Consider the following 22,123-nt stretch of genomic DNA (forward strand, 5'->3'; position numbering starts at 1 on the left):
GTATGCTTTTATGAATCTGTGTCTAAGGTTCCTAGCCCTTTTAAATGTAAACAAACATTTTTCAATACTAAATGTGTGTAATAGATGCCAATTTTGTAAAGAGGATTTTCTTGATACCATTAGACGCAGACTAGACAGGTGCCCATTTTTCTTTGTTTAACCTTGTGTAGTCCACTGTTGGTGCACTAAGCCCTTTTCAACGTGTTTTTCTATCCTGTAAGGGTAGACCATTGCATTTAACTTAGATGCATGATTTTTCTTCGTTGAAATAATCATTTGTTTGTGTAATTCCACTAATAGATGGGAATTACGGAAAGGGCAGGTTATTCCTGAGGGTACTAGAATGGTGGCTATTGTTTTTGAGTAAAGTATTGTGTGCAGTGGGCTTAGTGTATACAAATGTGTATGAAATACCTGAATCATTTGTAATTTTAAGGCCTAGAAAATGTATCTGATTGATGTTGTAATCCAAAGTAAACTGTAACTGCATATTCTGACTATTGAGCTAATTGTGGAACAGTTTAAGATTCATTAGTGAACCTCTCCAAATCAATAGTTCATCATCGAAGTAACAGAGCTATATTATAATATGTGTCTTGTATGAATTGGAGTCAGTATAAATTGTTGTGTACCTGAAAGCTGCCATATAAAGATTAGTAATGTTTGGAACAAAAATTGCACCCTTTGCCATATTTTTAATCTGCGCTGCAGCAACAATGATGGATAGAATGCTGCATAGATCAACTATTCACCCCCAGTTAAGAGATCTGGGTTAAATCCATTGTTCTTTCGCTCACTACATACTCGCAGTTTGGAACCAGCTATATGCAAACCAGTCTTGACCCTGCTCCTCATGGAAACAATCCTGCCCGAACTGCCAAGCCAGGTCCTCCCTGGACTGGAAACAAGCATCCTGGGACCGGTTTTGAGGTATCACCCCTCGTCAGCCAGGCTAGCTTCAAGAACGCCACCCGCAAACACCACCAACTAATCCGATCCACCAAGAAATCAGCATTCAAGGATCGACTCGACAACAACGCCCACAACAGCAAAGAACTATTCAACATCGTCAAAGAGTTTACCAACCCCACCGCCGGCACCAACGACATCACTCCCTCCCAAGACCTCTGCGACTCTCTAGCCTCGTTCTTCCACAACAAAATCGCTGACATGCATAACAGCTTTGGAGACCAGCCCACCCCACCTACCTCCGAACTAAAAACCCCCTCTAACAACCTTTGCGCCTGGAACCCAATTACCACTGAAGACACCATTCACCTGATGAACACCATTCACTCAGGATCGCCAACCGACCCATGTCCCCACCACATTTCCAACAAAGCAGACTCCATTATCGCACCCCATCTCCGAGACGTCATCAACTGCTCCCTCAACTCCGCCACCTTCCCGGAAAGCTGGAAACATGCCGAACTCAGTGCCCTCCTGAAGAAACCTACAGCAGACCCCACTGAACTACCACCCCATTTGGCTCCTCCCATTCCCTGCCAAAGTCATTGAGAAAGCCGTCAACAGTCAACTCGCCGCCTTCCTCGAATCCAACAAATCCCTCGACCCTTCACAGTCCGGCTTCCGAGCCAAACACAGCACCGAGACCGCCCTCATCGCAGCAACAGACGACATTCGAACTCTACTGGACAACGGAGAAACTGCTGCCCTCATCCTACTTGACCTCTCCGCAGCCTTCGACACAGTTTGTCATAGCACCCTTATACAACGCCTCAGCAACGTCGGACTACAAGGAAAAGCACTGGACTGGATAATCTCGTTCCTTGCCGGAAGAACCCAGAGAGTCCGCCTCCCCCCTTTTAGATCAGAGGCCACCGAAGTCATCTGCTGCGTACCCCAAGGATCTTCCCTCAGTCCCACTCTCTTCAACGTATACATGAGTCCACTCGCATCCATTGCGCGCCAAAACAACCTCAACATTATCTCCTATGCAGACGACACCCAGCTGATCTTCTCCCTCACCAAAGACCCAAACACCGCCAAAACCCACCTACACGAAGGGATGAAAGAAGTAGCCGAGTGGATGAAGAACAGCCGTTTAAAACTGAACTCGGACGAAACGGAAGTCCTCATCTTAGGATCATCCCCCTCCGCCTGGGACGACTCATGGTGGCCACCGGCCCTGGGAACCGCACCCATACCAACGGACCACGCACGTAACCTGGGCTTCATCATGGACTCCTCCCTCTTGATGACCAAACAAGTCCACGCCGTCTTATCATCATGCTTCAACATCCTACGCATGCTCAAAAAAATCTTCAGTTGGATCCCCACCGAAACAAGAAAGACGGTCACACATGCACTGGTCACAAGCAGACTGGACTACGGAAACACCCTTTACGCCGGAACCACAGCCAAACTACAGAAAAAACTCCAACGCATCCAAAATGCCTCAGCCAGACTCATCCTAGACATCCCCCGCCAAGCTCACATTTCCAGTCACCTGAAAGACCTCCACTGGCTCCCCGTCAACAAGAGAATAACGTTCCGCCTCCTCACCCACGCACACAAAGCCCTCTACGACCTAGGACCCGAATACCTCAACATGCGCCTGTCCTTTTACACCCCCACCCGCCAACTCCGATCGTCCAATCAAGCCCTCGCCGCAATTCCACGCATCCAAAGATCCACCATGGGAGGAAGATCCTTCTCCTACTTAGCGGCCAAGACCGGGAATTCTCTCCCCACTCACCTCCGCCTCACTCAGAACCACCTCTCCTTCAGAAAACAACTAAAAACCTGGTTATTTGATAAGTAAAGCTCCCCCCTCCCTCAAGCGCCTTGAGACCCTCTGGGTGAGTAGTGCGCTATACAAATTTAAACTTGACTTGACTTGACAGCGAGCAAGGGACCACGTCTGGGCATACCCTTCTCACTTAGGGCAAAAAGTGCTGCAGCATCAAATGATGGATGGAATCCTGAATAAATCATTCACCACCAATCAAGAGATCTGGGTTAAATCAATTGTTCTTTTGCTTTTTCTTTTTAATCTGGGCAGAAATCCAGCATTTGCACACATTTCCACAAAGGTGCCTCGATGGAGAATACACACCCCATGTATAATTGCATTTCTATTCTCTTCAGTTCTCATCAATTTTATTGTTGAGAAATGTTTTTAAAAATAACAAACATGTCAGAAAAATGTCCCAATGTTTTTTTCTTACTGGCACAATTTCCTACTACGTCTCACAAGTAGCTGTTATGGGAGAATACTGTAAATAAATCCACCAAATATTTTGTATTCTTTCAAATCTCACAATATTAACCTTTTTTTAAAAAAAAAGATATGATGGGGTGAGCCACACTCAGCATGGACTTTACAGCCCATGCCGTACTGGAACCCCCTGTGGCTGCCCAAGGCACTGCCTTTCTAAGGCTCTCCTATGAGCCTTTGAAAGGCAGTGCCATGGGCCAGCCACCACAGGACCGCTTGCTGGTTTTTGACTTATACACTGGTGGGCGGTGGGCGGATGGCTTTGCCGGTCCTGGAGCGGGGCAGCAGCATGGCGGCCCACTCCAGGACCGCCAAAGTCAAACATGCCCAGTTGAAGGACCATCAGAAGATTGGCTATATGTCCACCTGCCCATTTTAGATGGGAGGACATATGGCTGTTTTTTACTGCCTGCCACAGCCAGGAATGTCCTGGCTGTCGGGGGTAATAAAAACAAAAAAAAATGCCCAACCTTGCCATAAGAGATGGCGCCCCTGGCGATGGGGGCAATGTTTTGTTTTATTTTCGAAAACAAAATCCTACTTTTGGGTTTTGTTTTTGAAAATAAAAAACATTAAAAAAAAATCTGTGCAGCCTTGCTGTATATGGCTGTGCCATGTTTGACCGAGTCATACGTCAAACTTACAAGACATTCACCTCAGCTGCTTTTGGTAAATAATCCTGCGTATATTCTAAAGGCCTGCTTTCTTTCTTAATCTCACACAGCCCAGTTGAATCCTGTTCAACCATGTCTCAGATGCAGTTCCTCTCTAGGGATGGACTACCTCGATTGGCCTACCACAAGCTTACTGGGTGTGGCCCTGGCATCATATACCTACCTGGGTACAAGTCTGATATGAACAACGAGAAATGTCTGGCTTTAGAGAAATACTGCTGCTCAATTGGGCGTGCCTTTGTCAGGTATTTATGCTTCCACAAGGTTATTATAATATCTATTTCTTTAATTTTGGGTGATCCTAAGTTATTACACTATTTTTAATTGATTGATGAAAATTAGCATCACTTTTATTCTGAGAGTTTCTCTATTTATATTGTATTGCCTTTCTTTTATTTGGAGCATTTCACTGGAATTACCCTTCCTTTTCCCTTTTTTTTAAAATTCTTTTTATTAAAAGATTTTGAATATTTTCCACCCTCTGGAACACAGAGGGGGCGTGGAACAAGTAAACAGTACTGCATAACCATGAAATAATCATACAACACATCTCCATATACCATAGGCAGAAACAGAAAAAGAAAAAAAAGAAAAAAGAGATAAAAATAATTATAATAAACCTTTTTCTTCGATGCAAAATAATACAACAATCGCTTTTGGGATAGGCTCAACATCCTAAACCTTATATATTGAAAACGATATCCATTATATACATTATATATACACTAGGTATTACTATCAATTATATACAATTTATATAAAAATACAGATTATAAACATATTCTATATACATCATCCTTCTTCCTTCCATTTCGTTATTGCCTCCCATATTTTCAAACCTAGTTTCCTCGGGTTTTTCCCCCTTCTAGAGTAGATTGCTCTTTCTAAATTATAAATACTCAGCAACTTGGCTAGCCATTGCTGAAATGATGGTGCCATTTGATCTAACCATGCAGATGCAATACATAGTCTGTACACTGCCATAGCAATAAAAATACAGTATTTCCCTGCTTCGCCTTCATTACAATCATCTACCCCTAGTAAAATAGTCACAGGTGTTAAGTTAGCAACTAATTTTAATGCCCTTTGTAAGAACATTTCTATTTCCTTAAGTAGTGTGGCTAAGCTTGGGCATGTTGCAAACATATGAATAGCATCTGCATTTACACTCATACACCTAGGGCAATATATACCAGTTGTCGCTCCCCATTGTGCTAATTTAGCCGGGGTATAATAAAGCCAATACAAAGTCTTATATTGCTGTGCCTGTAGTGATGCGGAACAAAGAATATTTATCCCTAAGTCTAATGAATTTTTAAAACATTCTTGTTCTATACCCAGCTTTGTTGACCAAGTTTCCCCCCATTTTGCCATGTCATCTGATCTGTGTTCATTTAGCTCTGCGTAAAACCTTTTAATAGTGCAATCTACTCCACTCTCTATTATTTCGAGAATATTGTTTTTTCCAAATCCTCCCGTCCCCCCTCTTTTATTTTGTAGAAAACTTCTTACTTGTAAGTATTTATAGAATTGACTACTTGGCAAATTAAATTTCTTCTGTATTATTCCAAATTGTTTCACCCCTTGTGTCCCCATAATGTCCCCCAATTTTATTACTCCTTTTCTATACCACTCTCTGTATACTGGGTCAGAAAATATATCTCCCGGAAATGCCTTATTCTCATATATCCTCGTATATCTATTGAGTTTTCCCAAACCGAACTTTTTCATAAAAGCCTTCCATAAATTATAAGCTCCCATTATAGTCTTAAAGCGTGTTCTTTTAAAGTATGCCGTGTCAAAATTTTTCAAAAAAATGTTTTTGGTTTCTTCACCCATTAAAATACCGTAAATTGCTAATGACCCCAGATGATCCTCTCCTTCTGCTTCGGCACCCCCTATTAATCCCATCATATACTGCAAAGCAGCGGCCCAGTAATAAAGCTTGACATCTGGTAATGCCCAGCCTCTTCTTTCACGCGGAAGTGCCAGGAATCTCGCCGCCCTTCTAGTTTTACCTTTGGCCCATATAAACTTGTTGATCATATTCTCAATCTTTTTAAACCAGACATTGTCAAACCATAGGGGAATTGTTCGGAAGAGGTACAAAATTTTTGGCATAATTAACATTTTTACAATGTTTACTCTTCCAACCAACGTAAGATGGAGGTTGTTCAATCTGTCTAGCTCTCCCCCTACTTTCTGTATAATAGGGTCAATATTTAGTTCTACTATTTTTTCTAGAGCTGAGGTTATAGTTATTCCCAGATACGTTCCCGTCAGCGCCACCCTAGAATCTTGACAAACAGCCTTATTATTTTTAATAATTTGTGTTTTTCCAGTATTCAAGGAGTACCCAGACACTTTCCCAAATTCTTTTGCCTCTTGTTCCACGTATCTTATAGCCTCTGTGGGTGAAGATGTTATAACCGCCACGTCATCAGCATATGCCAGAATCTTACACTCCCCCATGAGTGTGACAATTGGGGGGATATGCCTGTTTAACTGCAGTTTTCTAATTAACGGATCTAAATATATAGCAAACAAGAGCGGGGAGCATGGGCAGCCCTGCCTTGTACCCCTATCAATTTTTACTTTGTCCGTTAACCCTGCATTAATTCTAATTGCTGCACTCGGGTAGACATAATGGAGTATCTGAACCACTATGATGGGGGACAACTGGATGAAACAGAGAAGCAGAGGATAGACACATTGTTAGAATTAGAGGAAGTAAAAGCAGCTATGAAGAGTTTACCATCAGGAAAGGCTGCCGGCCCAGATAAAATCCCGCTAGAGTTCTATAAGGTGTTCTGGGAGGAGTTAGCAGGAGACATGCTCTACACTCTTAAACAGGCACAGAAGGGATGTTCAATACCGAATACCTGGTCTGAGGCTGAAATTGTGGTCATTCTTAAAAAAGGGAAAACACAGACTGACCCGGGGTCATATAGGCCAATCACTCTCATGAACACGGACACAAAGATTTATTCAAAGGCACTGGCAATTAGATTTGCCAGTGTAATAACACCATTAGTTACTACCACTCAGCATGGTTTTATACCAGGTCGGGGAACTACGCACCATGTAAGGAAATTAATTACCCTCATGGATATGACAGAGGCTAATGGAGATCCATTTGCGGTATTACTACTGGACGCAGAAAAAGCTTTCGACTGTGTATCGTGGGTATATCTATGGAACGTTCTGGAAAAAATGGGATTTGGCGGTGGCTTTCTGACAGCGATAAAGACATTATATAGAGACCCGAGTGCAGCAATTAGAATTAATGCGGGGTTAACGGACAAAGTAAAAATTGATACCCTTCCTTTTCCCAAACTGTTTCTAAAGTATCAAATTCAAAGTCAAGTTTATTTGTTTGATTAATTAAAATCTTACAAAAATGCATTTTAAAATATCTTCAAGCAGTAAAAAGTTTAAAAACACTGTGCACGTAGTTATTCTAATATTACATAATTTAAACGAAATCTAAATGATGTTTTCCTTAAGGTTTTTACCAATCACAGATACAAATTTTATAAATGTAGAATTAATTAATACACCATTCGGATTTAGACATGCCATTAGCGCTTGTGTGCATGTTCTTATACCTCTAGCATTAAATAATCTCTTAAGGGTAACTTTCTTTTCTACCTCTATTGCAGGACACAGACATAGCAGATGCAAAATATCTTCTTGACCACATCTACATAACCTACATATCGTATTGTCCTCAATAGTCTTTCATGGTGGCAAATGGCACAAACCTGGCCAGAGTCCAAAACGTACTTTTATAAAAGTTTGCTCACTTTGCTGTGACCAAGGAGTTTCAAGATATTTTTGGACTTGCTTTTTTTTGTAATCATTTATAATTGGCCATGTGTGCCTTCTTTTTACCAATAGTTCTTTATCTTTTACCAGCGAAAGATGAATAGTCAGCTTATTAATTGTTTTTTTTAAACTTTCCTGTGTAATTGTGTTTTCCCAAATCGGTATTATTCCAAATTCTTCCTTTGCTTTATTTAAATATGCCCAAGCTTGCAGCCTCCGATTGTCTCTTACTTCTTGCCATAATGTTTGAGACAATTGATTGTCCAGGTCATTTTTTACACGATTCCAGACTTTCAGGATTTGACCTTGCCGGGCATATTGCTGATTATTTATCCCAAACTCCAGCCATACCTGTGCTTGTGAGGCATTACATGGTAGCTGGAATAGTATCTTGTAGGTTTTCGCCACTGCGTTGTTAATTAACTCTGCATCCTTACCGTTTAGGACTTCAGAGCCATATGTCAAGGTTGGTAATAATTTAGCAGATATGATCTTTAATAGAGGACCATATGACAGTGTAGTTAGTTTCTTTTGTATGGTTCGAAATGCAGCCACCAAACTATTTGCTTTCCTTGTAATATCTTTGCTCTGAGGGAGAAAAATTCCACTATCATTAAATAAGACACCGAGATACCGGTAATTATCAACCTGCTCTAGCTGAGTTTGTTCCAACATCCATTTATTTTTCTGTTTTCTGTTCTTTGTGACTACCATTATTTTTGTCTTTGCCTCGTTTATTACCATTTGATTATCTTTTGCATACCTCGATGTTCGATCAATTAATCTTTGCAGCCCCACTTTGGTCTGACTCAGCAGCACCACGTCATCTGCATACAGCAAATTTGACATTTGTTTTCCTGCTAGCCTCGGTGGATGTGAGTTAACTTCATTTAGTGCAATGGTGAGGTCGGCTACAAATAAGTTAAAAAGTAATGGGGCAAGGATGCAACCCTGCTTTAGTCCTCGTGTCACTGGTATTTTATTAGATAATGTTCGGTCATCACCAATCCTCACCCTGACCCAGTTTTCGGAATACAATAATTGGATAAGGTTTAGTAGTGAGTCCGGAATTCCATAATTGTTAAGTTTTTTCCATAGAAAATTCCTGTTTACGAGATCAAATGCTGATTTAAAATCGGCGAAACAAAAATAGAGGGACTGTTTCGCTAAGAGTGCTTTATCCGTTAACACTGATAGAGATAATATGTTTGTTGAAGTTCCTAAGCCTTTGATGAACCCGGTTTGGTGGTAATATTTGTTTTACTTTGACCCAATCTGATAAAATTGCTAATAAAAGACCCGCAAATAACTTTGCATTCGTGTCTTGGAGAGTGATCAAGCGGTAGTTCTCAGGTAGTTGCCAGTTACCCTTTTTGTAGATGGGCGATATCAATGATCCTCTCCAGGATTCCCGTATTTGCCCTGTTCGGACCACTACATTAAACACCTTTGTCAAATAGGTAGCTCATAGATCAGGATCTTCTTTATACAGTGTAAACGGAATTCCATTGGGTCCCGGTGCTCCATCCTTTTGTTCCTTTATTAAATTAGCTACTTCGGTGTCCGAAAAAGCATTTACCAGATCAATTTCTTGTTCTTTTTCGACCTTCATTGTCTGATTGTCACCCTGAGGGCGGAGTTCTGGTTCAGCATATAGGGTCTTTTTGAGGAATTTTAGCCAATCCTCTTCCGTTATTGGCGAACCTACCACAAATTTATTAGGTCTCTTCAAACCATTAATCATTTTCCAAAATTCCCTGGAGTTTGCTTGATTACTTGCGTGAAAGATTTTTGTCCATAGCTCTTGCTGAATAATATTTTTTTCATTCCATAACAATTCCCATTGTTTAAGTGCAGACTGGGTAGGATGTTCTTTAAAACACTCTTGTACTAATTTTTGTGCCTTTTTTTCCATATCATCTTTTTTATCCGGTTTCCAAATAAGTTTTCTATGGTTGATCGTACTGATCTGGCCATGTGTAGTTAGATAATTTTGGCGTTTTGAAAGGCCCAAGTCCATTTCTAATATTTGCTGGCTATGGTCACTCTCGTTCACTTTTTTTAATCTATAGGAGCCAATTTTATCAAAAATATTAATTGATAACAATGTAAAATCTATTCTTGATTTTGATTTTTCAGTTTGAAATGACCAACCAGCCGGTTGATCGGTTGGGAACCTGCCATTTAGTACCTTTAGTCCCATTGGTTCGACATCCATCAAACGTTTTTTCCCGATTGGATTTTGTTTAGTATTTATGCTAAAGTTGAGCGTTTGTTCCGGGATGGACCATTCGTAATTTTGGGACTGGATAAAATCATCCCATGCCAATTGAATTAGCAAGTTTATATTAAAGTCCCCTGTAGCTAGAAAGCTAACAGTCGGATCAAGTATTATTTGCTCCAATAGAAATCCTACTAAGTCGACACTTATGTTCTTCCGCGATGAATGCTTTGGTGGAATATATATATTGAGTACTATTAACGTATTCCTTTTTTTTTGCTCACTGGTTACATATGTTATCTTAACTGCTTGAATATTTGCGTTATTAGTATCCAACTGTTCATGTTCAATTTGCAAATCAATCATATTAAATATTGCCAATCTTCCACATGGACGTCCGAATTTGCAGTATCTGATTGTGGGCGCATAGTACCCTTTGTACCCTTGCAGAAAGAAAGGGTCCGTTTCCCATGTCTCCTGTAGGCATATGATTTGGTAGAGATTTGACAAGGAATTACAGCATTTTTTATTTTTTTACATAATCCATTTATGTTCCAGGAGCATATACCTATTGGTCGCTGATCGTCCTTCCCTTCTTCTAATTTGTATTGCGTTCTGTCAGTGCTCATGTAGTGCTGTCCTAATCCAGTTTTCGTGTATTTGTTTAGTTTCTACAGCCTTTATTTCTTCCATGCATTTTTCTTCATCCTGATGTGTACTACCCAAGGTTTTTTTTTTTATTGAATACACTGGGTTGTTCTTTATCTCCTTAGGTTTTTTTGTTGGAAGTTCTTCCTTTATAAATGGACTCGGATATGGCTTAGACACAGGTTGACTAATTTTTATCCCCCAACTATCCCCCACTTTGGAGACTGTATTTACCGTTAGGAGTGTGATTGGTTGAATGCCTTCCAGATTTTGTACAAAGCCCACCGATTCAATATCTTTTGTTGTTACTTTTTCTAATGAAGGTATAGATTTCATTAGTTGTAGAATATTACTTCTATTCAGAATGTCGCTGTTGCCTCTTGAATCGTATAATGGTGTAAGAATTATTTGAGCCATTATCTTTGAAGGTAACAAGTCTGTCTTTTTTTCGTTACCATTGTGATAGTTTTTATGGATGATTTGCTTTTCTTGACCAACTTTTCTAATAATTAGTTCTTCCTGGTTACATTTACAGTCTCTAATGTCCATCTTTTTTTTTGGTGGAACTGAGTTAGTCAAGGACTCACATAACTGTTGTTCTGTAGGATCTGAATGTTTTCGTTGTTGCGAGAGATTTACGGTTGGTTTCAGTGAAATATTTTGATCTTGTCGAATTGTTTGCTGAAGTCTTAAATCTAAGTGATTTTTATCCCCATTTAATAATGTGTTAGACTCTACTGAAGTCAACTCGTTCTTTTTTCCCTTCGGGTTACTTTGGATATCACTTGCATGGCTCCAAAATATACATCCATTTCCTTTTTGAGTGTATGTTACTTTTCCATCTTGAATTTTTCTTCATCTTGATGTTGTTTTTTATTATCATTAGTTTGCCTTTGGCCAAGTTGTTGTTGATCCGTAGTGCCTACTAACGTAGTTGTATTGATTGCCTGTAGTTTATTTTCTATCTGGACTTTTGTCGACTTAGAAAAGATGTCATAGTATTTTTCCTTACTTTCTGCCGTTACGGACTGGGTCCCCACTACCTCACTATTTTCTATTTCTGATTCTTCTTGCATAGATCCTTCCTTGTTCATTTCTACTGATTTCTCCAAATTTGGATATACTTTTACTATATTTTCATTTTTTACCTTATTTCTAGACTTACAAATTTTTTTCCTTTGCCTCTTTGATATTTTTTGAACTTAATAATTTTCCTTTTCTGTATTTATTTTTCCGTGTGCCTCTTGCATAGATTTAGTTATCAATTCAATTTCCACATTCTGGACTATTCTTTTTTCCGTTTGCTTCGCTTCATTGACTTCCACAAGTTCCAATTGGTTTCTTCCTGAATTATTAATATGGTCATAATTGCTCTCCAGAGATTGACCTACCTCCTCTTTTTATTGTCATATTTTTTGTATACTAAGTCTTTGACATCCTCCAGTATGGTGTTTACTACTTCTGGGATAGTTGAAAGTTTGTTTATAATTGGTTCCCAAGCGCATTAAAAGTAATTAGAGGCTGCATTTTTTTGGGCTTTGTTGATTAAGTTGTTAAACCAGTATTTCAATTTGTGTATCTATTTTGTTTGACTGATATGTCAATGCCTCTAATGTTAAAGTTGATGTTTGATAAAATATATCCCATGTGGCTCCTAGATCTTGACTTATTTTTTTTTTTTGGTTTTTGATCGAAATATGTCTTAGTAGGCTGGTTTTTATTGTCCATTTCATCAATGTGATGATCTCCTTCCAACTTTTTCTTTTTTGCTGAGTGATCATAATTGCCTATACCATATGCTGTGTGTACACCTTGGCCTTCAATTTCAACATTTGTATCCCTTAAGGTGATACAGTCTGCTTTTACATAATTCACATCCCCATTTTTTTCTGAGAAATTGAGAAGTTTTGGGATGACACAGTGTTGATTTTTTCCATATTTCCAAGTTTTTTTAATGGTGTAGATTCCGCTACAAGCGCATTCATTGTGTCGATATTAGTTACATCTACTAGTTTCCGCTTTTTCGTTATCTCAAATTTAACGTCTAATGGTATTGGAGTATCCCGTGTTGCTACTCCTGTAAGGTGTTCTGTAAAGTGTTCTTGTAGTTGCAAGTTTTGTGTTAACTCTTCTATCTCACTTTTGTCCATATTTATTCCTTCTGCATGTCCTAGCTGCACTGGGGTATTATCTATTAGTTCCCTTCTTAGATCCAAAATTTCACATAATAAGTCCTTTTGTTTCACCTCACTTATGACGTTTTTTTCGTCGCCTGATTCTGATATTTCCCTTTTGTTTCCTTCCAGGATGTTTAACGGTTCAATTGGGGTCTGTAATCGATTTTTGGTTGTGTCTGATTCCATTGACATGAGTACTCCGGTCGAATCTACCAGGAAGTTGAATTTCTGTGGTATTTTTGTCGATCTTTCGAACATCCGAGCAATTGGTGAGATCACCTGTGCTTTTACCTTTTTTTGAACCTTAGGTGCTTGGGTTTTCTGTTCCCCTCTTTATCTGGGGACCTGATGTTCTTTCCTTCCCAGAACGTCCCCCCAGTTAACTTTTTATTGATACACTTGCCCAGAATTTTATACCGCTAGTGTAGTAGTTGGTTTGTCACAACACAAGATGATTGTTTCAATAGAAAGCCGTTTTTATAATAGTGGTAACTCCTTAACCTCTCCCCTGCGCTCTTTTCATGACTATTGACCAATGCCCTGTTTATTCAATTTGTACCCGGGAGGGAGTCATCCAAAGGGTATAGTTCCTCAATTGGATCTTGTTTCCCCCTGGGCCCACTCTGCCGTGGTCCCGTCGTGACACACCCTCCACTTGCTCCAGCCCGTGTGCTCCTATCCTCTGTGAGCCCGAATCCCGTCACACAATTTCTCGCCAATGCCTATTCCAGAATCAATGCCGCTAGTGTCGCTGTCACCAGGTTACCCAGAATCGTTACCAAGATCAGCACAGCTCAACACAGCACAGAATGAAACAAGCAGTCATTTGATAATCAGTTGGCAGATAGGCAAGTAGGCAAATCACTCTGCTCCGGGGCAATAAGGGCTATTACAGGGGTATAAAGCACCTGCCGTCGGAGACTGATAATGGAGGGCTTTAGGTGCTGTGCAGTTAACCGGGCAAAGGAACACAGTCAAGATAGTCAATCACAAGTTGTCTCTTCACCCCCTTTTAGGTATTCCAATCCTTATATCCCTTTTATTTCCTTCCCTTTTTTGACCAGATCCGGTGCTCCTACAGGGGTTTACCACTCGCAAATCAAGACTCACCCTAGCTGCTCCATTTCTTCCTCCACTCCAATACAGGGAAGCCAGGGCAGGGAAGGGCTGTCAAGACCTGCTCCTCAGCTCTGCTCCGTTTGCTGTTAAGACTCAGGTCTATTCCGGTGAGCTCTGTCAGTCGGGCTTTTTGCAGCGGGGATGGGTGGCCGCGGCTAATGTACCAAAATCCACCGCCGCCGTCAATCTCCAAAAATCCTCTCAGATCCACTCAGGTCCTCGGATCCGCCCAGGTCCGCGGTCTCCCGTGGTCTTCCGCTCTCCCGGGCTTAACTCAACTCGAGTGCTCACGCTTCACGCTTGAGGTCACATTTGGCACGCCGTTGCTGTCCGCCCCTTCTCCTCCGCTGTACTCTGTAAGTCGAGCTTTCCAGAGAGGTGGGGTGGGTCTGCCGACGCCGGAGCAGCCTGCCGTGTGAGGTTGCGGAGACTCGAGGTCTGGGCGTCAGGGCGTCAGGGGTGGGGCTCAGCACTCTCAGCACTCTCCGCCTCCCCGCCTCGATCAAGTTGCCCTGGCTCTCCCGACTCTCCCGTCAGCGAGGTTTGTGCTCTCCTGTGCTCCTGTACTCTCGTGCTTTCCCGTGCTCTGCTCAGGCCGCAAAGGGAATTGTTTAGCAGCTTCGTCCGCGTTAGGCAAAGAGAAATGTTTAGCGGCAAAGTTTTTTAGTGGCTCCGGCCTACCGCAAAATAGAAATGTTTTGGCGGCTCCGGCAAGTAAGTTAAAGTAAGTTAAAGTAAGTTAAAGCAGCGAGGAGCGGCGCGGCGTCCTTCGCCTCCTCGCACTGCTCAACGCTTGCTTGCAGCGTCTGGCAACAGCTCGCAAATCCCGGACTGGATAGTACCATGCATAGTATCAATAGTTTTTCCTTATTCAAAGTGTTTAAGGGATTTTCACTTCCTCCTTAGACTGGCTATAAGGTTGTACAATTCTTTCGTTAAGAGTGTCCTCTCACATTGTATTAGTTCTCTTAAGGCATGGAGAAGGGGTACAGTGTCAAGGTACAGAAACCTAACTAACATCAAAATACAGAAAGAGATTGTGGGCCTGATTTAGATCTTGGCGGATGGGTTACTCCGTCACAAGGGTGATAGATATTCTGCCTCTCGAAATATAAATCCCATTATATCCTATGGGATTTATATTTCGGCGAATGGGATACCCATCACCATTGTGAGGAAATAACCTGTCCGCAATCCTCTAAATCAAGCTGTGTTTGTACACAGTTCATATTGGCTAACTCCTATTGAAGACAACTTTGCATTCTGTGCTTGGATGAGTCTGCAAAATAATTTTATTTAAAAAAAAACCCAGCATAAATCATACATTTTGCGTAGAAGTTTCCTCTGACAGTTGCCCAAGAGAGGAGCTCCACTATGGAAGGAACATCACACACATTAAGACTCAAATCAAAAACTTTCTATAGTAAGATCAAGCGGGTCTAGGTTTTATTCTTTTAGTGAAGAGGTGCAAGTGTTACATTGTGGGAAACAGACTAAGTCAGAATAAGTGGTCCTCAAAAACATTTGCGCAGGAACAAGGCTTTTTACATGCACTCTACTTTAGGGCACCCCAATAAGGAAGCAAATAGAGGACATAGCAAAAGTGGCCATGAGCTATCTTAGGAGCTGTTGAAACAACAAATCACCCTCCGAAGTCTTGACAGCCAAAAAGCGAGTGACAACTTGCCAGTGGAAGGGCTGCTAGGTTTCCAAATACACAGATTTCCAGAGAAAATGACGAAAGCGCCAGTATATAAACAACTAGGGCCAGATGAATGAAACGATTTACTATTTGTCAATGGACCAGATCGCCATTTCGGTCAGTTAATAAATGCTAAATTGCCTTTCCATACGTACAAAGGCACGTAAGAAATTGCAAAGAGGGATTTCGTATTAGCGACTTCCCAAGCACATGTACAAAGCATTTCCTAAATGCAAAATGGGAATTTAGGAAATGCCATTACCATTGACTGAAGGCCGATGTTAACCATGTGCAATTTGAGAAAAATACCCCCTTAAAACGCGTGTTTAAACTGACATAAAGACGACACTTGCCCTTAGGGCAGTTGTGCGCTTTACATGCGTATCTTTTTTTTGGGGGGGCATCCCCATGGGTACGAATGGTGTTGCATTTCCAAATCTGCGATTTTCTAATAGCGATTCCAATATAGTAGGAATCGGTATTGGGAAATCTCTATTTTTGTCCATTCCATTTTGTATTTCCTAACTAGTGATTTCCTAGGATTCGCTATTTAGGAAATGCACAAATGGAATTTCGTAAATCTGGCCCCGTATGTACAAGCACAATGACCAAGAAGCGACATACGATAATAAGAGCAAAAGGAATAGCACCAGATGAGTAGGCATATGGCCAAATGGATGCTGATCAAGGACACCAGAGAATCGAGGAGAACGGACTAACCTCATAAGCGCCGCACGAGCGGCTGAAGAAAGAGAAAGCTAGTAAGGCCATCAGTGGGGCACAGATTGCAAATGTGAACCAGTACCTGCCAATTAAGTCATTACTTGTATAGTGTGTCAATGCGCGAGTAAGAGAGAGGGGATGGAGATGAAAAGGGGAAATCATTTGGAAGAGTCAGTGAAAAACAGAAAAGATGATTAATATGAATGACAACAGCTGGACGGTTGTAATACACTCTAAAAATAAAGGGGTGTTTTAAAAAAAGAACATGTGTCTGACGTAATGGGGTATAATATACCCATAAAAATATAGAAAAATACCTGCATTACAATGCTCTTCATGCTTTGAGTTCTCCTCTTAATGTATTTGATGTTAATTGGGGTTAGCACCTCTCCCCGAGGAGAGAGTATGAGACAGGTATTAGAGAAGCAATGGTGTGGGATAACTCAGAGAGAAAGAGAGGGGAGGATACACTTGAAAGACAGGGAGGAGAGTACAAGATAAACAGGATTGAAAGAATAGCTGAGAGGTCGGGACTGGACAAATGGACATTGATTAGGGGTTCTCACTGGTCGCAGTTGCAAGTCCTCTATTGCCCTTTGCAACTCCTGGCACTGCTTTTGCTATTCCCTGGTCTCTGAAGTGGTTACATTAGTGGCAAGAACTCAGAGCAGTCACCCTTGTGGGCGTGAGGGCTCCTCCCTTCTTGTTTTCTGTCCATTTTTATTATTATATCAATAATGTATAATAGATTATATTATCTGTACAAACGGAGCACATGAGATGTAACAGGAGATTCACTGACAAAGAGGCAAGTTAAATAACATGAGTTTAAATGCATGTTGTGTCCATTGGGGCAGGTGAGAGTACTATTTGTATGTATTTGTTTACAGTAAACTATGGTTATTTACATTACCAACTGCTTTAAGCTATTTAATTTAATTTGATTATATTTTCTAGAGGGTTTTATTTTAATTCCCTTCGCCATTGCTTTCTATTGGAGAGTGTTCCAGAACCAGAGGTTGGCCATATGTGGTGCTGGACCTACTACTGTTTTTTTGTAGAAACTTAGAAACAGATATTTTGAATAAGCAAAAAGTAGTAAACTTACTCATAATTGTAAATTACTCTAAAGTGTAAGTTACCTTTGTTAATCAGGCCTCTAGTCTAGTGCCTGGAGAGGATTTACAAGGATTATATGATTAGATGTATCAATCAGAACCTGGTAGTCAAGTATTCTAATGATTAATTGAACTCAATACAAACGTTCACAGAAAAAAGTGTCAACTGTGTTTTGGCTCACAATAACACATTTCATTTATAGCATCTTCAGAAAGGCTAGGAACAAAGGGCCTCATTACAAGAAAATGATGCAGAGCTGTCCCGCAAGCCAATTAGCTGCACCATGCTGTGCCATTTTAAAAGCACAGGGATGCATATTATTAGCAACACCACAATGCATTCCTGTGCTTTCCACTGCGCTGGTGTACAATTGTCTGCCATTCGCCAGCGCAGGCACTTTTGCGTCATTTTGCAAGGGTGCCTGCGCTGCGGGGAAGATTGTTTTTGTGCAGGAAGGGACACCTTCCTGCGCAAAAATAATAATTAATGGCATTTTCATTTTTCTATGGGTGCTGCACAACGCAGCACTCATAGAAAGAGGAAAATACAAGGAGAAATAAAAGTATTTCTCCTTGTTGTGCCATCACCTGGGGAGGTGTAGGAATCTGACGCATTCCTAGGTTTACGATTCCTTTTAAATCTGGGAATACTTCAGATTCCAAGGGGTGTTGCGTGGGAACACCCACAGCAACACCCATGGAATGCCTCTTTCAACCATTGTTCTGCATGAAAGGGGTGCATATTTGCAAGGCCATGAAAATCCATGCAGGGTGGCTTTGCGTGACCTGGTAAATTTACTGAGGCACACTGCACCTCCTGAGCATCAAAAAAGTGATGCTCTGGAGGCGCAAAAGTGCCGCTAGGTCCTCGTAAATGAGGCCCAAAGTTGTAACTCAAGACAGGCCATTAAGTTACTGTTTTTTCATTGACACCATGGAGAAAAAATAGTCCAGTTTACAGACCATATCTTCTCCTCAAACGGATTATGCAAACACATTTTATGTTGCCTTGATGACTGATATCTCTTTTTGCACTGAAAAAGAGATATGTCCCATTCGAATCATTCTATGTAGTGATGGCAAGCTATATGACAGCTGAAAAAAGTCAGAAAATATGTTCAATGTACGTTACAACTGTTGGAGTTTTGATCTGAAATGTATACATGTGAAAGAATGAGGAGTTATTCTAAATCAAATAGTATAGCATCATAGTTAAAATGTCATGGTCTCCAAATTCATTCGTCATGAGGATGCACTAAAATGCACAGCTGTTATGTTAAAGTATAGTCGCCTAAGTAAGAGACTGAAAGGTCACACAATCACTGGGCACAAGATTGCCAACATTTGGTGTGAGGACTTAATTGTTCATATACTTTCATATTGTTTTGTGTCAATTAGACATTTCGAATTTGTTTTTATTTCTAGGTATAGGGCCCATCATGTACAATGCACATTTAGCCTAGCTCTTCTAGTTAGCATAGCCTCGTTCTGAAGTTGGCAACGAAGCAAGACCTGAAGATTTTACCCTAGCTTACTTTATCCCTCGTCATAGTCTTCTCGCATTCTTCCCAGGAGAAGAGCCAGACACCTGCTCTGTAGTGCCCACCTGTAGTTTTAGTTGTATTACAAGTTCTTTCCTGAGAGAAAAGTATATCAATGTAATGCTGAAATGTATAGACTTTATCATGACAGGATCAAACTGACCGGTTGAAATGACAAAGTGCTTTTAAAATATTTTGGTGCTAGCTGGCTATTTTTTCGCTAAACGTGTAGGACTTCTAAGAGCTTTCCTAAGTGTCTGTTTTCTTTCATTGGTGTGTTAATGCTTGCTAGAAATGGCTGACCAGCAATTCCCTCAGCTGGACCTACTACCATGCAAAGTGATATGGTCTACCACAAGACTGGACTTGGGAAAACACAAGACCTTCAGCCAGAGGGAAGGAGGAATGCTGTGCCATGCGATTCAGAATATCATAGAGGACATTCATAAAGTGGGAGAGAGTTTTGGAATATTTCTCGAATTGTTTCAACACATCAGCGTCACTTCACAATCCAATTATTGTAATCAAACAATGCTGCCTAGTCTTGCTTTCTACCAGTTGTGCCATTCTATAACTGTGAACAAACTAAAGGTCTAGAGCAGAGGTCAGGAAAACACACACTAAACAATAGAATAGTCACAATAGCTCTACTCACTTGCTTGCTGTGGGTCTGTCTACCGGGGCACTCTTTGATTAACTTGCAGCTCTCATCTCAAAGATGCCACTGAAAACAACCATAGGCTAAGCAACCGCAATGGCGGCCGACACAGATGGGTGGTGAAGCAGGTGGAGGGGGCCGGGGGGAGCACGTGGGAGGGGGATTAAAATTAATTTAAAAAAATAAGACTTACCTGGTGCTGTTGGCCATCTCAGTTCCTGGTCCCAGCAGTCCCTCGGACAGCATCATGGACTCCCCATTGAATCCCCGTGCTGCTCCCAAGCATGAGAGCAGCGTTTGGATTGGCCTAAGTGGGCTGGATTAATACTAACTCAGGCACAGGGAGTCTGCGTTGTTTCTCCAACGTGCTCTGGAATACAGCTTGTTTGGAGAAACCTAAGTGTACAATGCCAGTTTGGTCGCCTGAGATGCCCGACAAAAAGACATGCGCACTTAAAAGTGCACATCTACCACGCCTCGTCCCACCTCCCATAGTCCTCCCTGCAAACCCTGGCTTAGAGCCAGCAGCTGAAAAATTCAACAATAGTAAAATATTGTTTTATTTTTCAGCTGCTGTCTCTGAACCAGTCGGGCAAAGCTCCTCTACCAATGCAGAGGAGCCGCCGCTGAGCTACCTTCTCATTTGTCCGAACATGATGAAGGTTAAAAGATGTATCGCATTTAAGCAGTTATAATACCCTGAACTCATGAGCTATGTTTAGAAAATTTCATATTTCCTAAATGATGATCTACTAACTCACAGCATGGGCACACCATTCCTAAAATAGCTTCAGTGTTTCCTTGGCATCTCCTTACTCTGTCTGGTACTTTCATTGTGATGGTATTGACCCATATTCCCAAATAAACAATCACCTTATCTATCTATATCTATACTAATATAATAAAGAGAGAGCCCAAACCTTTGAGGCGGGTAATCTCAGGAACCACAGCACCAATCACAACACCCAATACAGCGTTGGAAAGGGCAGTTGCAGCAGAAGGACATAGGCTATGCAGACGCCCACCATATACATTTAAAAGGTAAAAGAACCGTGCCAGCAAAGTAGTCCCTTGTGGGCGTGTCTGTGTTGTGCTGTGGGTGTGTGTTGGGGGCGTGACAAACGCTGGGGGCGTGTGGTACCTTCCGCCCTTCATGCCATGTCTCATATCGTGTGCTAATCCCACCCTGCTCCCTTTAAATACCCCTGCACCCCATAATCATAACCCACCCTTACTTCTTAAAATACCCCTACACCCTTAAACACTAACCCATCTTAACCCTATAAATATACCCTGTACCCCAAAACCCAAACCTATCCCTAAACCCTAAAAATACCCCTGTACCCCAAAACCCAAACCTGGCCCTGAACCCTATAAATACCCCTGTACCTCAAAACCCAAACCTACCCCGAACCCCAAAAATACCCCTGTACCCCAAAACCCAAACCTAGCCCTGAACCCTAAAAATTCCACTGTATCCCAAAACCCAAACCTACCCCTGAACCCTAAAATACCCCTGTACCCCAAAACCCTAACCTAGCCCTGAACCCTTAAAATATCACTGTACCCCAACACCCAAACCTACCCCTGAACCCTAAAAATACCCCTGTACCCCAAAACCCAAACCTAGCCCTGAATCCTAAAAATAACCCTGTACCCCAAAACCCAAACCTACCCTGAACCTTAAAATACCCCTATACCTCAAAACCCAAACCTAGCCATGAACCCTAAAAATACCCCTGTACCCCAAAACCCAAACCTAGCCCTGAACCCTTAAAATACCCCTGTACCCCAAAACCCAAACCTACCCCTGAACCCTAAAAATACCCCAATACCCCAAAACCCAAACCTAGCCCTGAACCCTAAAAATACCCCTTTACCCCAAAACCCATACCTATCCCTAAACCCTAAAACTACCCCTGTACCCCATAACCCAAAACTATATCTGAACCCTTAAAATACCCAAACATCCCAAAACATATACCTCAGTACCCCAAAACATATACCCATACTTACCTTATCCAAACATTTTAAAAAACACGCTTTCACCATTCATGCATTTACAGCGAATTTCGTTGTAAATGTATGCGTGGTAAAAGCAGATAAAATGTAATGCCATGCGTTATAATGGCATTGCGGAGTCATGGTACTTTCGTAATGAAAGTATGCAGAATGATGGTATGCGGAAAGAAAGTTGCAGAATAATGGGTGTTTACCCTCCCCCGGTAAGTACATTGGTGGCACGGCGGCCCACATCTCCAGCAACATACTCATATTTTTTCACCACCCATTTGAAAAATGCACAGGTCTCTCTCATTGATGGCCAGCACCGGCATACACTTTTAGACACACCTCCCGCCACAAGTTCTAGAATTGCGAACTTTAGAGCTGGGGAGCTACGTTCGAACCTCGGCATCAGCTCAACATCCTGTGATTCCAGGCAAATCGCTTTGTCTCCCCGTGCCTACCACAA

General features: G+C 41.4%; 1 protein-coding gene across 3 annotated transcripts in view; it reads left to right on the top strand.

Annotated features, from left to right (window-relative positions):
• LOC147732512 (palmitoyl-protein thioesterase ABHD10, mitochondrial-like) overlaps window positions 1-22,123 on the top strand; it is an 81,754-nt gene that overhangs the window by 17,573 nt on the left and 42,058 nt on the right. For all 3 annotated transcript variants that reach the window (XM_086957045.1, XM_086957047.1, XM_086957046.1), the window contains exon 2: window positions 3,966-4,160. In XM_086957045.1, the coding sequence (XP_086813171.1) occupies window positions 3,988-4,160 (173 nt within the window). In that variant the 5' untranslated portion in view covers window positions 3,966-3,987. The remainder of the gene's footprint in view (window positions 1-3,965; window positions 4,161-22,123) is intronic.

Source organism: Lissotriton vulgaris, chromosome 2_1, assembly GCF_964263255.1.
Source record: "Lissotriton vulgaris chromosome 2_1, aLisVul1.2, whole genome shotgun sequence".
In the NCBI taxonomy this organism is placed as follows: Eukaryota; Metazoa; Chordata; class Amphibia; order Caudata; family Salamandridae; genus Lissotriton; species Lissotriton vulgaris.